Source organism: Clupea harengus, chromosome 6, assembly GCF_900700415.2.
Source record: "Clupea harengus chromosome 6, Ch_v2.0.2, whole genome shotgun sequence".
NCBI classification, from domain to species: Eukaryota; Metazoa; Chordata; class Actinopteri; order Clupeiformes; family Clupeidae; genus Clupea; species Clupea harengus.
In genome coordinates, this window is record NC_045157.1 from 13,015,013 (window position 1) to 13,027,521 (window position 12,509).

Genomic DNA, 12,509 nt, shown 5'->3' on the forward strand with positions numbered 1-12,509 from the left:
GGAGGGCTGGTGGGAATGACAGGTGTGTTTATTTGCCCTTCAAATTACCATGTACCATGAACTATAACTAGTTGTCTATAAAAACATACTTAAAAAAGTAACAGGCTGCATAGTGTTGCTTGAAGTTCTTAACAAACAAAATGCCAACACAGGGCAAAGGTAAAATGGTCAAAGATTGTTTGAAAACACATGAGAACATACTAATAGTTTGTGTTTTGTTCATGCCAACCTATGAATGCGAGAACTGGACGTGAGAAATGTAATATAAATTCTTCTAACATTTTAATTGTATGCTCATACAAAGCATTGCAATGAAAGCTACTAATTATAGGGACTGGGTCCAGCTTATCATTACAGAAATGCAAAGGTTACCTATCTATACACCAATCTATGCAATCTATGGTAGAACAAATATAATCGGTCACAAAGATTATTTGATAAACATAAAATATGAAGCTTGCCGAGTTTTACAAATTTATGTGTCCCTTTAAGAGCTCTCCTGCACCCTCTTGTGGAGGACAGTCTAGAAGTTGTTTCGCTGTTTTAAGGAAGGTACTGTTTTCGTGCTATTTGCGCTTTGAGTAAGGGATCTTAGTATACCAAACAAACGAAGCGGAGGAGTCAGAACTTCAAAAAGTGATATCGCTGTCGACTTCTGGAGTGATGAACATGCTACAGGGGAGACTGAAAGGGAGTACATGGCCTTGGAACCGGGAATAACAAGGAATAATAAGGATAATCGTCAAAGATTTCTAGAGATTATTTGATCATAGGCATATTCGTTCTGGTTGCAGACTATGATATTGCATGGTGCAATGTGAAAGTGACGGTATACAGTAATATTGTCGAAGAACATTAGCTGGCTTTAGGATAAAGCTATTTTAAAGTGTTTTGTTTTGCTTTTGCGTCGCGTTCTCTGCACAACCACTTGTTGAAATACCAAAATCTACAAAGACGAGGATATTTAACGTTACGTTTCTCGAGGATGAAATGAAAACTTCAGAGTTTGGGGAATTTATATTTCTCTGGAGCAAAGTCTTAGATGTAACTGCGTGAGAGGTTGTTGATTAGGGGAACACTATATCTTTGACAAAGTTAACATTGCTTATGTTGGCTAGTGAATACGAGCCAACGTTTCAATACAGACGCTTTAACTGCAGCTAACTTGGTGTCGCAACATTATTACGGATATAGCTCTTCGTATACAATTGTGCATATTTCATATAAAAAAACCAAACGTTCTTAAATGTTGTTTTGAGGTTCTCCTGGCTGTGGCGCAACTAAATCTGTCAATGACAGGTTAGCTCGCCTAACAGTTAGCGTGATAGCTAGCGAAAGCAGGTACAACTTTAGCCAGTTAGCAAGCCCCATGCTAAGATTAGTATTACGGAACAGTAGGTTACGCTAATGTTAGCTGTTTGAATCTGTCAAACCAAGTTCTCAGTTATCAAACAACTGCGATGACTGCTTCACGTTTGGGTATAGTACATTAATAGCCATCACATTCGTCGTTTTATGTTATCAGATAAATTGACTGAAATTGGGTTAACTTTGTTTTACGGAAAACGATGCACACACTAAACTAGCTGGCTACCGAACCCTTGCTAACGCGGGTTGTTAGCGTGAAAACTGCACTGGCTTAACAAGTTGTCCAATTAGCAAGATAGCTGGTATTTCTATTTGGATTGTGTTTAGCAGATTTATATTAACAAGTTTTTTGTGTCTCGGAGTTCAGTGGTCTGAATGGGACTTTTCTAGATCGCTAAATTCAAGTACTGACTTTGTTGGAATAGCTTTGTTAGTTAGCCCTGTATATTTCTTCTTGGATTCTTGGAGTTTTAGTCTGTTTTTCTAGCTGAGCTGGTTGTTGGACTAGCTGGTTAGCTAGCTAACTGATGTTTTATAAGCTTGACAGCAAGTAAACAAGCACCTCACGATCTTTTGCTCATTTGCTCAACTTTGGAGAAATCTCTTGGAGAATCCTGACAATGGACGGTTGGTCATACTTGTGACTTTTGCTCAAACTCTGAACTCCTACTTTTATCAAGTAAAGTTGTTTAACTCTGCGGCCCTCACAATGTCTGGATCCCCGAGCTCGAGTGGGTCAAACCCGAGGAAATTCAGCGAAAAGATAGCCCTGCACAATCAGAAACAAGCGGAGGAGACACGGGCCTTTGAGCAGCTTATGACGGACCTCACCGTTTCAAGGGTAAGGCAACTTGCAACCGAAAAGTTAACCAAGGTGTAGCAGAACTTCAATTTGAGAGGATTACAGAAATGGTTAAATTGTAAGTTGTAGGTAAATTAGAACGTCAACTGCTTTCGACCTGCAGTTAGATGACCGTTTGCAAGTGAATAGTAATTCTAGACCTTCTGCTAAATGAGATTCTCTGGCAAACTAGTTAGTTGGGTTAGCCGTCATGATGTGGGTGGTCCGGGTGGGATTGGTCAAATTCAAAGGTTCTGACAAATGTTCAATCACAAATTCACAACGCTGTCCAGGCTAATGTTTTACTCTACCCCCGGGCTGCAGTGTAGTGTGCAGTTATGCATTTGAATAACAAATTACTTTGTGTTTGGCTTTACTGTATGTTTGCAACCTTGTAGCAAATATTAAAATAACCACTGTACTAATATTAGCAAGTTGCATTCGCATATTTTCCAGTATTTTAGTTAACTAATATAATTGTAGTTTGTGTGAAGATGAAGAAGCGGTTGGCTGATTAAGGACATTTTTTACAGCTTTTTTTAAAAAAAAGTTGGTAAAACATGTTTCCTCTGAACCTGTATGAACAATACAATAGAAATATATATTCAAAACAATAACACTGGCATTATATTGTGATTTTTCAGTGTAAATGGTTTGATTACAGTTCTTAAAATCATGAAGGGTAATGTCATCTGGCCAAACCTTGCTGTCTTCCTCAATTCCTCACAATTCCATCTCACTTGAGCAAGAGTCTGGGCTGTTTGGAGCACTTGTTGAGGGTATACATGAATGGTGTCTTTGTGTTTTGAGATCCTGGTGACTTCCACTTTCAGTGACCGTGTCATTGATTTTGTGGCAGAAAAAATGCAGCCAATGTAGAATAAACTGTGCTAGTAGGATGCGCCAGCCTACTCACCCAAGCCCAATTAACTTGCACATTGGCTAAGTGGTGTCAGCGAAACTTTCATTGTTGTTTGTTTGTTTGTTTTGCTGCTGGCTGTTAAAGTCAAATTCAAACCTCTGCTTTTGTCTTGTCTTTTGAGTGGACTTGACTCGTATTTATAGCCCCCTTGGCCAGACTCTCCCCCTGACATTTCTACAGTCCCCCCCAGATCACACTGATTACTGCTTTTTATCCAAGGTGCTGCATCGCTGTTGTGTGTAGCTCGGTTGTTAAATGTTCTTCACTATTTGCCTCAAGTCTCAAGGACACTGCACCAGCAAGGGCTGTTGGATTGTGTCTTGTGTTTGCTATTTTAATCCATTGCTGCTGGAGGCAGCTTCTTTTTTTATTAGATGACTTTATGGAATGATCTGTAAATTATTTCTGAATCTAGACTGGCGATAAACATCTGTCTCTTCTGCACATACACATGCATGCACACACATGTAAATGCAGGCACACAGGCTTGCATGCATGCATGCACGCACCAACACACACACTAAAACAACATTGTTGTTCTTGTTTTCTGCACTACTTGGTTAGTAGGTGCGTGTGTGTGTGTGTGTGTGTGTGTGTGTGTGTGTGTGTGGGGCAAAGAACCCCATAAAAGCAAGCTTTCACATGGAGGTTGGCCTCAGCGGGCCCCTATCTGGCCTGTTTCTTCAACTGCTGCCACACAAAGCCCTCCTTCACCAGGGCTGGTCAGGAAACATCCAGTCGCAGTGCTGCATCAGCGTGGCCTGCTAAAGAGCAATGCCTGGGCCCACACACACACACACACACACACACCCACAGGTGCAGGCAACCTGACCTGCCTGTGGACCCTGGTCTGACCTTACCCTGTGCTCTATGGAGCTGCTTGGGCGGCACTCATCCTCTTTGCAGTGAAGGAACGGCGGCATGCAAAAATGATGCCCGGGCAAAACACAGCGGGGACGGGTTCTTAATGGAAACGTTTCCATTGAAATGCAAATTTGCCTTGAGAGAGAACAAAGTATTGGAAAGAGGTGTGGTTTTGTTGGTGAGGAGAGGTGAGGAGGAGCGATGATGAGTAACGTTGCCCTGTAATTATGTGGCTCAATATGTGTGCTCCTTACATGGGTTTTATTGTTTGCATGCTTTAAAAGCAAAACATTTGACACTCTCTCTCTCTTATTCTTTCAGGGCTGTAATTGCTCTGCCTTATTGTCAGGTTTTGGAAGGTGTGCCTCGCCTGGGTGCCAACGTGTTTGTGTGTGTGTGACGCGTCGTTTTACTGTTGGGGATGGGTTGTTCCTGAGTGAGAGGCATGCTTGTCGAAATTCTCCATCCTCCGACCTCCACTGCCTTGGTAGCCATACTGAACTAATGAAAAGCGTTTTGCTCTCCAGTAGGGATGGGCATAATTCATCGACGATCGATTAATTGATCATTAAGAATTTCCTCGATGAAATTATTTTTTCATCGATTAAAACATGTTCTCCTGCGTAGTGTGCGTGTAATTTATTTATTTTAGGGCTGACTGAGGTGATTCGAATTGCTTCAGGGGACAATTCTTACGATTTACCGTCGAGGGGCACCATTGTGTCTCGCATACATTCCTTGGCTGATGGCGAGAGAGCACGAAAAAAATACAATTAAACAACAGTGTCTAAAATACACGCGTGATTACTCGTTAATTTATAAGATTTAGTCTTTAGAAGAAAACAAACTTTTAATCACGATGAATCTAGATGAATGAATTTCAAAATGTGAGATTAATTAGTTAGAGAGGAGAAAAAAACCGAAGGTCAGTTGTGTTTATGAGCACCGGCTTCTAGCTGTCGGCTCCGCTGCTTAAGAGTACAGCAGCGCATATTTTCAAGTGTAACCATTGAACGGATCCCGTTTAACTGCCACAAGAGTTGTCCATCTTGTAAGTTTAACTGCCACAAGAGTTGTTCATCTGGTAATAAAGATCTCAATGAGGAAACATGCTGTGTTTTTTCTATTTTCACTGCATTTTAATATAGCCTATAAATAGTGAATTTTAATATAAAAATATTAATGATTAATCGAAAATCGATCGTTAATTCTCCCGACGATCGATTAAGACAATTTAATCGAATGCCCATCCCTACTCTCCAGTGTATTGTGCCTCTCATCAGTGCCAACGTGTTTGTGTGTGACGAGCGTGTGTGTTTGTGTACAAGCGTGTGTGTTTGTGTACAAGCGTGTGTGTTTGTGTACAAGCGTGTGTGTATGTGACAAGCCTGTGTGTTTGTGTACAAGCACACTGTGACTCAGAAGGGGCCCATTGCTTATCCTGTTGGACAATCAGTGTTCCAGTGATGACTTCCAAAATAGAGTGCTCATGAAAACAGTTTAATATCACTACGCCTCTCTCTTTCTGCCACCTCGTTAATCCACTGTTGCCATGGTAGGATTAATGTTATCAACAGTATGATACTCCCTCTCCACTCTCAAAGCGTATTGTGTAACGTTATGCTGCTTTTGTTTTGAAAACTGGGACCTGAAACAGATCTGTTTCACAAGGCACATTTGGCCTGCAAATCAATGCCGTTTTTTTATATATTGCAAGGGATTTGCTGATATATTAAGCCTTGACGCACACTGCACACACACCATGTGGCTGCTTATGTGTTGCTTGCCTTGTATGTAATACATTATAACATGCAGAATCAAACATATGTGACCCAACCTATTGCACCCATGACCACAGCAGCCAGTTCAAAAGCTGCGGAGTTTCGGCTTAGTTATGTGCCGATCGTTCCCATGGCTACGCTTTATTGATCACCCAAACCAAATAGAAATGTATGTTGTACATTCCAAAACTTTGGTGTGACCTACAGTACCATTGCTGGTTGGTTGTAGTTGATCAACATGGTAAGCCCACTGCTGTAAATGTGTGACCATTCAGGACACTTCACTTGCCCATCTGTAGGCATTTAAAGGTATTTGGATTTTAACAAGGCTACATTTGGAAAAACAAATCTGTGTCTGTGGCGTGTCTGTTTTGCGTCTAAACTTTTATGTTGTTCCATTTCAACCACTCCAAAGATGTCATCCTGTCCGGTCCAAAGATTTGACTTGTGTTCATCGGCATCCATCTTCTGTAGGTCACCAGTACCCCAAGACGCACCATAAGGAAGGGGAACCTTTAACAGTTCAGTGTAGCTTCATGCTTTGGGAGCCCCTGGTTATGTAACCATCTCTGGGATACAGCGATATGGTCAGCAGACTCCTGGCAGCATTCGCTGTGTGATGAGGCCTTCCTCCCAGGTGTGTGTGAATGTGAGAAACGTCCCCACGACCTAGAGAGACATTCGGGTTTTGTCAGCCCAATGCTCACAGTGAGGCCTGAGATATGGTGCACTGTTAGGCAGGAGCAACAACGTGGATCAGGTAAATCAGTAAGGTGTCCATGTGTTGATGTCTATGTATGAGCAAGTCACTCAGTCCCTACGCAGCCTGTGCAGAGGCAAAAGAGGCCATGTCTGGGTTTCAAGAGATTGCATGATTTAGCCCCTAGGATGCATTCTTTTTTTCCTGAGTTTGGTTGGTTGTTTTTGTTTGTTTGGTAACACTTTAATTGATAGGGTGTGCATTAAGACTGCCACGACGACTGCCTGGTCATGAACATGTCAAGTTAATGTCAAAGGTTTTCATAACAAAGGCATCGCAAACAGCGTAAAATTTGCATAAGAAATGAGCGATTGATTGAGCGAATGACACTTGTCATAAAGACTCCTTTATGTTTATGACGGGTGTCATGTCATGGGTTGTGAGTGACATTGTCATGAGTCATGTCATGTCATGACAGTCATGTCAGTCTTATGCACACGCCTTCAAATAAAGTGTTAGCGTACTGTTTGTCCCCACCCTATTGGAGGAGAGTAACGTTAGCTGACAGTAGTTCAGCTAACATTGTTATTCAGTGTCCTTTTTGTGTGTCTTTTTTTTTTGTCTTTTAAACTGACCCTGACCTACAATCTCAGGCGACACGTTTGTGGGTTACGGTAACATTTGTTTGTTTGCTCCCAGTGTCCCAGAGTTTGTCCCAGAACAGTCCTCCCAAAGTTGTAGAGGGTCTTTTTAAAAAATAAAAATCAGTCACTCTCAGCCTGATGATATGAGAGAGTGTGAGGGAGGGAGACAGACAGACAGACAGACAGACAGACAGACAGACAGACAGACAGACAGACAGACAGACAGACAGACAGACAGACAGACAGACAGACAGACAGACAGACAGACAGACAGACAGACAGACAGACAGACAGACAGACAGACAGACAGACAGACAGACAGACAGACAGACAGACAGACAGACAGACAGACAGACAGACAGACAGACAGACAGACAGACAGACAGACAGACAGAGATGTGAAATTCATTTTTCTCCAGCAAGCAGCAGTTTTGGTTGAATTGAAGGTCTGTCTTGTCATCCGCTCCTCTTGCAGTCATCAGATTTTGCAAGCTGTTGATGGGGCTGCTATTTAGTAGCAGCATGTAAATGAGGACAGGCATAGCACTGCTGTGAGCTCATGTCTGCATGGGGACGTTAATATGGAGCAGGCCTCTGTGTTTATGTGACATGTCAGCGATGATGGTTCATCCAGATGTCTGCCTGACACGGATGAAAACTGAACGGGGTGGATGTGTCGGTGCTCTGTGAAAGGCTTCTGATAACAGCCCTGAGGCAACATGCTAGCCCTTTAGGATGTTGGCGTTTGCTGCAACGACTGGGGCTGATATTTGGACGGCACCTTGAAGGATGTGATTGCAGTCATGGAGCCTTTTGCGAAACCCTGTGTTGTGTTCAAAGTAACGAAAAGCAGGACGGTTGACATTTTAGTTTTTTTAAGCTGTGCCTTTCCATCTGGTCGTTAAGAAACACTTATCCTATTTTTTTCATTGGGTACTACTTCAGTTGTTGTTGTGTGATCGTACCACTTCAAAAGGCAACAGCACATCCAAACCCAGGAGAAACATTCTCAGCAAGTCAGCAAGTTCACCTAAAGGCAGTTTGAAGGCCTCCGTAGCCTGTTAGGCTGTGGAGCTGGTGTTGACACTGAGTATACTTTGACCACCGAAGGCTACTGCGGGAGGCTTCAATGATGGCTCACATGTCAGTGACCTGGATCAGGAATGTGGTGGGGGTTAATCTCACATGGAAATAACACATTACCTGTTACAGACGATGATCCAGACCCTTGTGCAGTTTGGGAGCCAGTGTGTAGGCTGCTCGAGTGTCCGTTACATGTGGCCTAGGCCTGATTCATGTTAGTGTCATTCAGTTAATGTCTGGAAAGGGGAATGCAGACATTGCCTTGGCCTTCGCCTTCTCCCAGAGAGTAGAAGCAGTGACCATGTCGTTGCTGGTGTTCTACTCTACCACTAGATCTGCTGAAGCACATGTTAGACCAGCAGTGGAACAAACGCAATAGTTATTCTTTGGCTACATGCTGTTATTTGTTGTCGATTCTTATATGAATAGCATGGACTAACTGTGCTTCTAACTGTGCTTCATACCTAATTTCAGCAAGAGTGAAAAGTTCAAAACTGGCGGTCTTAACCTCAGCAGCCCTCATCTGTCTTCGTTACTCAGACGTGTAACACTGCTAAGAAGTAGGTGGTGTGGATAGGCCACCAAAAGCACTTCGCACAATTGGTTGGTGCAGACAGGTTGTGTTCTCACAGTGTGCTGGACGATGTTTGTAGCAGCCCTCTGAAGAATTCGCTGGTCTCTCACTAGGCTAATAAATGGAGGATCTGTGGATCCGTACCTTCAAAGGAGCAAGGGGCAAATAAACACTGGTTTTTGAAGACAAAAGCCGGTAAAGCTCAACCTCTCTGAACTGTTTATTGTTTCTGTATTAAAATCAGTCCTACCACAGAAATTCACTCCGGTCGCAATGGTAACATGAAAGAAACCTCAGGAGGTTTTTACCTCAACGTCATCAGATACATTATAAGGGAGGAGTTAAATCACTCTGGGAAAAACAAATTTATTTCAACCGTTACTATAGCAATAGTCTCGCAACGCAGCCTTTTTTTAAGCCTTATTTTAGCTAGGCTATTGAAACGTTGATTGTGCCATTCGTATCAGATTTAAACAGGGGTTCCAACTATGTACTTTTAAGGTCTGTTTGACCATTCTATGTGGAGTTATTAGTTTCCCCCCCATTCATTTAGATCAGAGCCTGATTTCTCCCCATTCATTTCGATCGGAGCCTGATCTTATTTGCCCAAAATAGCTGCCCAGAGGCGTTGTCAAGATGGCTGCCGAGTGGCAAAACTTGTCTATAAGGACTGACTTCATGCTGAGGGCACTCTGCTCTCATAACATTCTCAACACCCCAGGGACAGAGAAATGAAAGGATGCCATAATCTGGCTTTCGTTTTTTAATTGTGGCAATTTTGAGGTGGTTTTTGTGCAGAGCTCTGCTAGCGGAGAAGACTGGGGGGCCGGGACAGAACCCTGTGGACAACTGACGGGAAGCTTTGTGTTTTGCTCAACATGGGGTCCGTCTCAACGACAGACTGACTCTAAAACACCCGATTGCCAGAGTTTGGCAGAAGCTTTCTTTCTGTCTCCCTCTCGCTCATACTCTCTGTCTTTCTCGCTCTCTCTTTCTCTCTACTCTCTCTTGCTTTCCTCTCTTCTGTCTGACTGACTGACTGACTGACTGACTGACTGACTGACTGACTGTTTCTCTCTCTGTGTGTCTCTCTGTCTGTCTGTCTGGCTGTATGTGTGTAACTGTCCTGTTAGAAAGATGGCATGAATTGAGGTCAGTCTTTGAGATTCAAATTTTGTCCTTTGGCTGGTGAGGAAAGGCTGCCTACTCATTTGGGTATTCCTGATGAGGGCTGATAATTGAGACTGTTTACCTTAGCGCCGGGAACGCCGGGAACAGGAGACGCCCTTGTTACCCAGGTGCTAGCCTACTAAGCACCTGCTACGCAAGGCTGGCCAACAGGGGAGATCCTTCCATTTGCATTGCTGTTGATGAAAGCAGGTTTCTTGTGCCGGTCACCCAGCACTAAGGGACTTCAGGGAGTTCTGAGTCAAGATTAAGTTGAATTGCCGGTAATGAAGTGGGTTTCTTGTGACAAGTTTAAGTCACAACATCGTGGTCCTTTTTTTGTTTTTTCAGTGAAGAAAGGCGTGCGATTTGTATGTGATAGGCCCCCTATATGTATGAACATGAATGTGTATGTGATTTTTATTTCACCACTGAACACTGCCACTCTCAGACACATTATGAAAATGAGGTAAAGGTGTTCTTTCATCAGTGTGGTGGTGGATGCCGCTTCCATGGCATGTGGTTAATGGTCATGCTTCTTCTGTCAGGTGCAGTTCCAGAAACTTCAGCAGCTTCGTCTCTCCCAGGGTCGGGCCCAGTACTACGGGGGCTCCCTACCCAACGTCAACCAGATCGGCAACACCAACACAGAGTTCCAGGTAAGTCCACCTCCTCTGGACCCCCCCCCCCCCCCCCCCCCCCCCCACACACACACACACACACACAAACCTGAACGACAGCCTCTGTGGTGAAAACCTTCCACTGTGATAAAAAAATGCTTCCAGGTTTCAGGGGAAAAGGTTCAGATCACACACTCATCCATAGTGCACACCACAGTGTCCCATGTACAGGATCCCATCTCATGGCAAGCTTCTGATCACGGATCACGGTCTGCGGTTGATTTCATAGAAATCCGTGACTTGAGATGTTTGATACACAAGGCTTGTCCAAAGCTTCAATCATCATTGCGATTATCATGGCGAGCACAAGTTCCCTCCCAGCAGGTTATTTTTTATTTTATTTTTTATTTTTTTTATTTTTTTTTATTCTTGGTGACCCAGTGGCTTATGCAGTTTGGTCTGCCTGCTGCCCAGCAACCAACATATCTGATTCAGGCTAAATAGAACTTCTCCATCCCTCTGCCAGACCTGTCCTCCTCTCCTCTCCTCTCCTCTCCTCTCTCTCTCACAGAACTCTGACCCCCTCTTTCTCTCTACCCTCTTCTATTTCCTAACGTACAGCTGCGTGTTTGGCCCAAGACCTCTGTAACCTTGACAGGGGAAGTGTGTGTGCCAAGCGCTCTGGAGGGGAGGCCGGGGAAAGAGACACGTTGGTTTTAATATAGTCTGTTCAAGGCCTCACCATTCTGTATAAGACATACAAAGACGGAATGCGGGGGTCATTGTTGTTCTGCCTCTGAGCCGGCAGCAGAGGTAGTCACAAAGCCAAGTCGATTTCCCTTCCATCTTCTGGATATCAATAATTATTTACAACTTTTTTGCTGCCTCTTCATGCATCTTCTCACACATCTAAAAAGGTTTTTAACCTTTGATAGTCCAGGTCTCTGTCAGGTTCGCCGTCATATTGATAACAATGTCAAATTAGTTAAATGACACGCCTCACTGAAACCGGGGATATTTGTTATATAGCAGGACCTCTGTTTAAACCGGACAACTGAAAGGCCCAAGTAAGGGGAGGAGAGTGGGGCTGGGGGGGTAGGAGGAGGAGGAGGATAGTCGATTCTGTTCCCTCCAGAGGCGAGAGCTGTGGGGTCTGAGGTTGGATCAATCCCACCACTTCAGACCAGCCCATGGGGCGATGGAGATAGGCCACTGCACTTAGAGTGTGTGTGTGTGTGTGTGTTAGATGAAGTGGGAATGGGAGAGAGGCGAACAGATTGCTAGGTGGAAGAGTCAGAGAGGAGGAAACATGGAGAGGAAAAGGCAGATGCTCGTTGGGGTGAAGGGAGAGAAGGTAGGAGAGACGGCAGAACAAGCAGAGAGAAAGGAAGGGGCGAGCGAGTTTCGGGCAGGAGGGCAGGACGTGTGGGGCGTGTCCGTTTCTCAGGCTGCCTAGACTGGCGGCTGGTGTGAGGCGGCAGATGAGAGCGGCATGGCTGTGCGGGGGAAGAAAGCCTCCTTTGAGGCAGCGCAGTGATCCCTAGATCCCCCAGGAGGCCCAGAAACCCAACGCTGCCTCAGTCAGAGCCAAGCTGCAGAAGGGAGTCCGGCTCGCCCCTATCCCGAGGCTGGATGGTAGTGGGGAGCAGTGATGGGGAGAGAGTGGGGAAGGGAGGGGAGGGGTGGAGTGGAGCAGTGATGGGGAGGAAGTGGGGGACAGAGTGGAGCAGTGATGGGGAGGGGGGGAGGGAGGGGTGGAGTGGAGCAGTGATGGGGAGGGAGGGACAGAGTGGAGCAGTGGTAGCTGAGCAGGTTTGCTGGGGCTGGCTCAGTGGGAGTTTCCATAATGACTGTCTAGCAGAGATCCTGCATGTGTCCTCTCATGTATGTGGCAAAAACTACATGACATACAGGTATCTCTCTCTCTCTCTCTCTCTGTCTCTCT

At 44.5% G+C, this 12,509-nt stretch overlaps 1 protein-coding gene across 1 annotated transcript in view; it reads left to right on the forward strand.

Annotated features, from left to right (window-relative positions):
* The first annotated feature begins 261 nt into the window (after window positions 1-261).
* crtc3 (CREB regulated transcription coactivator 3) overlaps window positions 262-12,509 on the forward strand; it is a 46,858-nt gene continuing 34,610 nt past the window's right edge. The window contains exons 1-2 of the mRNA XM_031569051.2: window positions 262-2,209; window positions 10,493-10,603. Of these exons, the coding sequence (XP_031424911.1) occupies window positions 2,078-2,209; window positions 10,493-10,603 (243 nt within the window). The 5' untranslated portion in view covers window positions 262-2,077. The remainder of the gene's footprint in view (window positions 2,210-10,492; window positions 10,604-12,509) is intronic.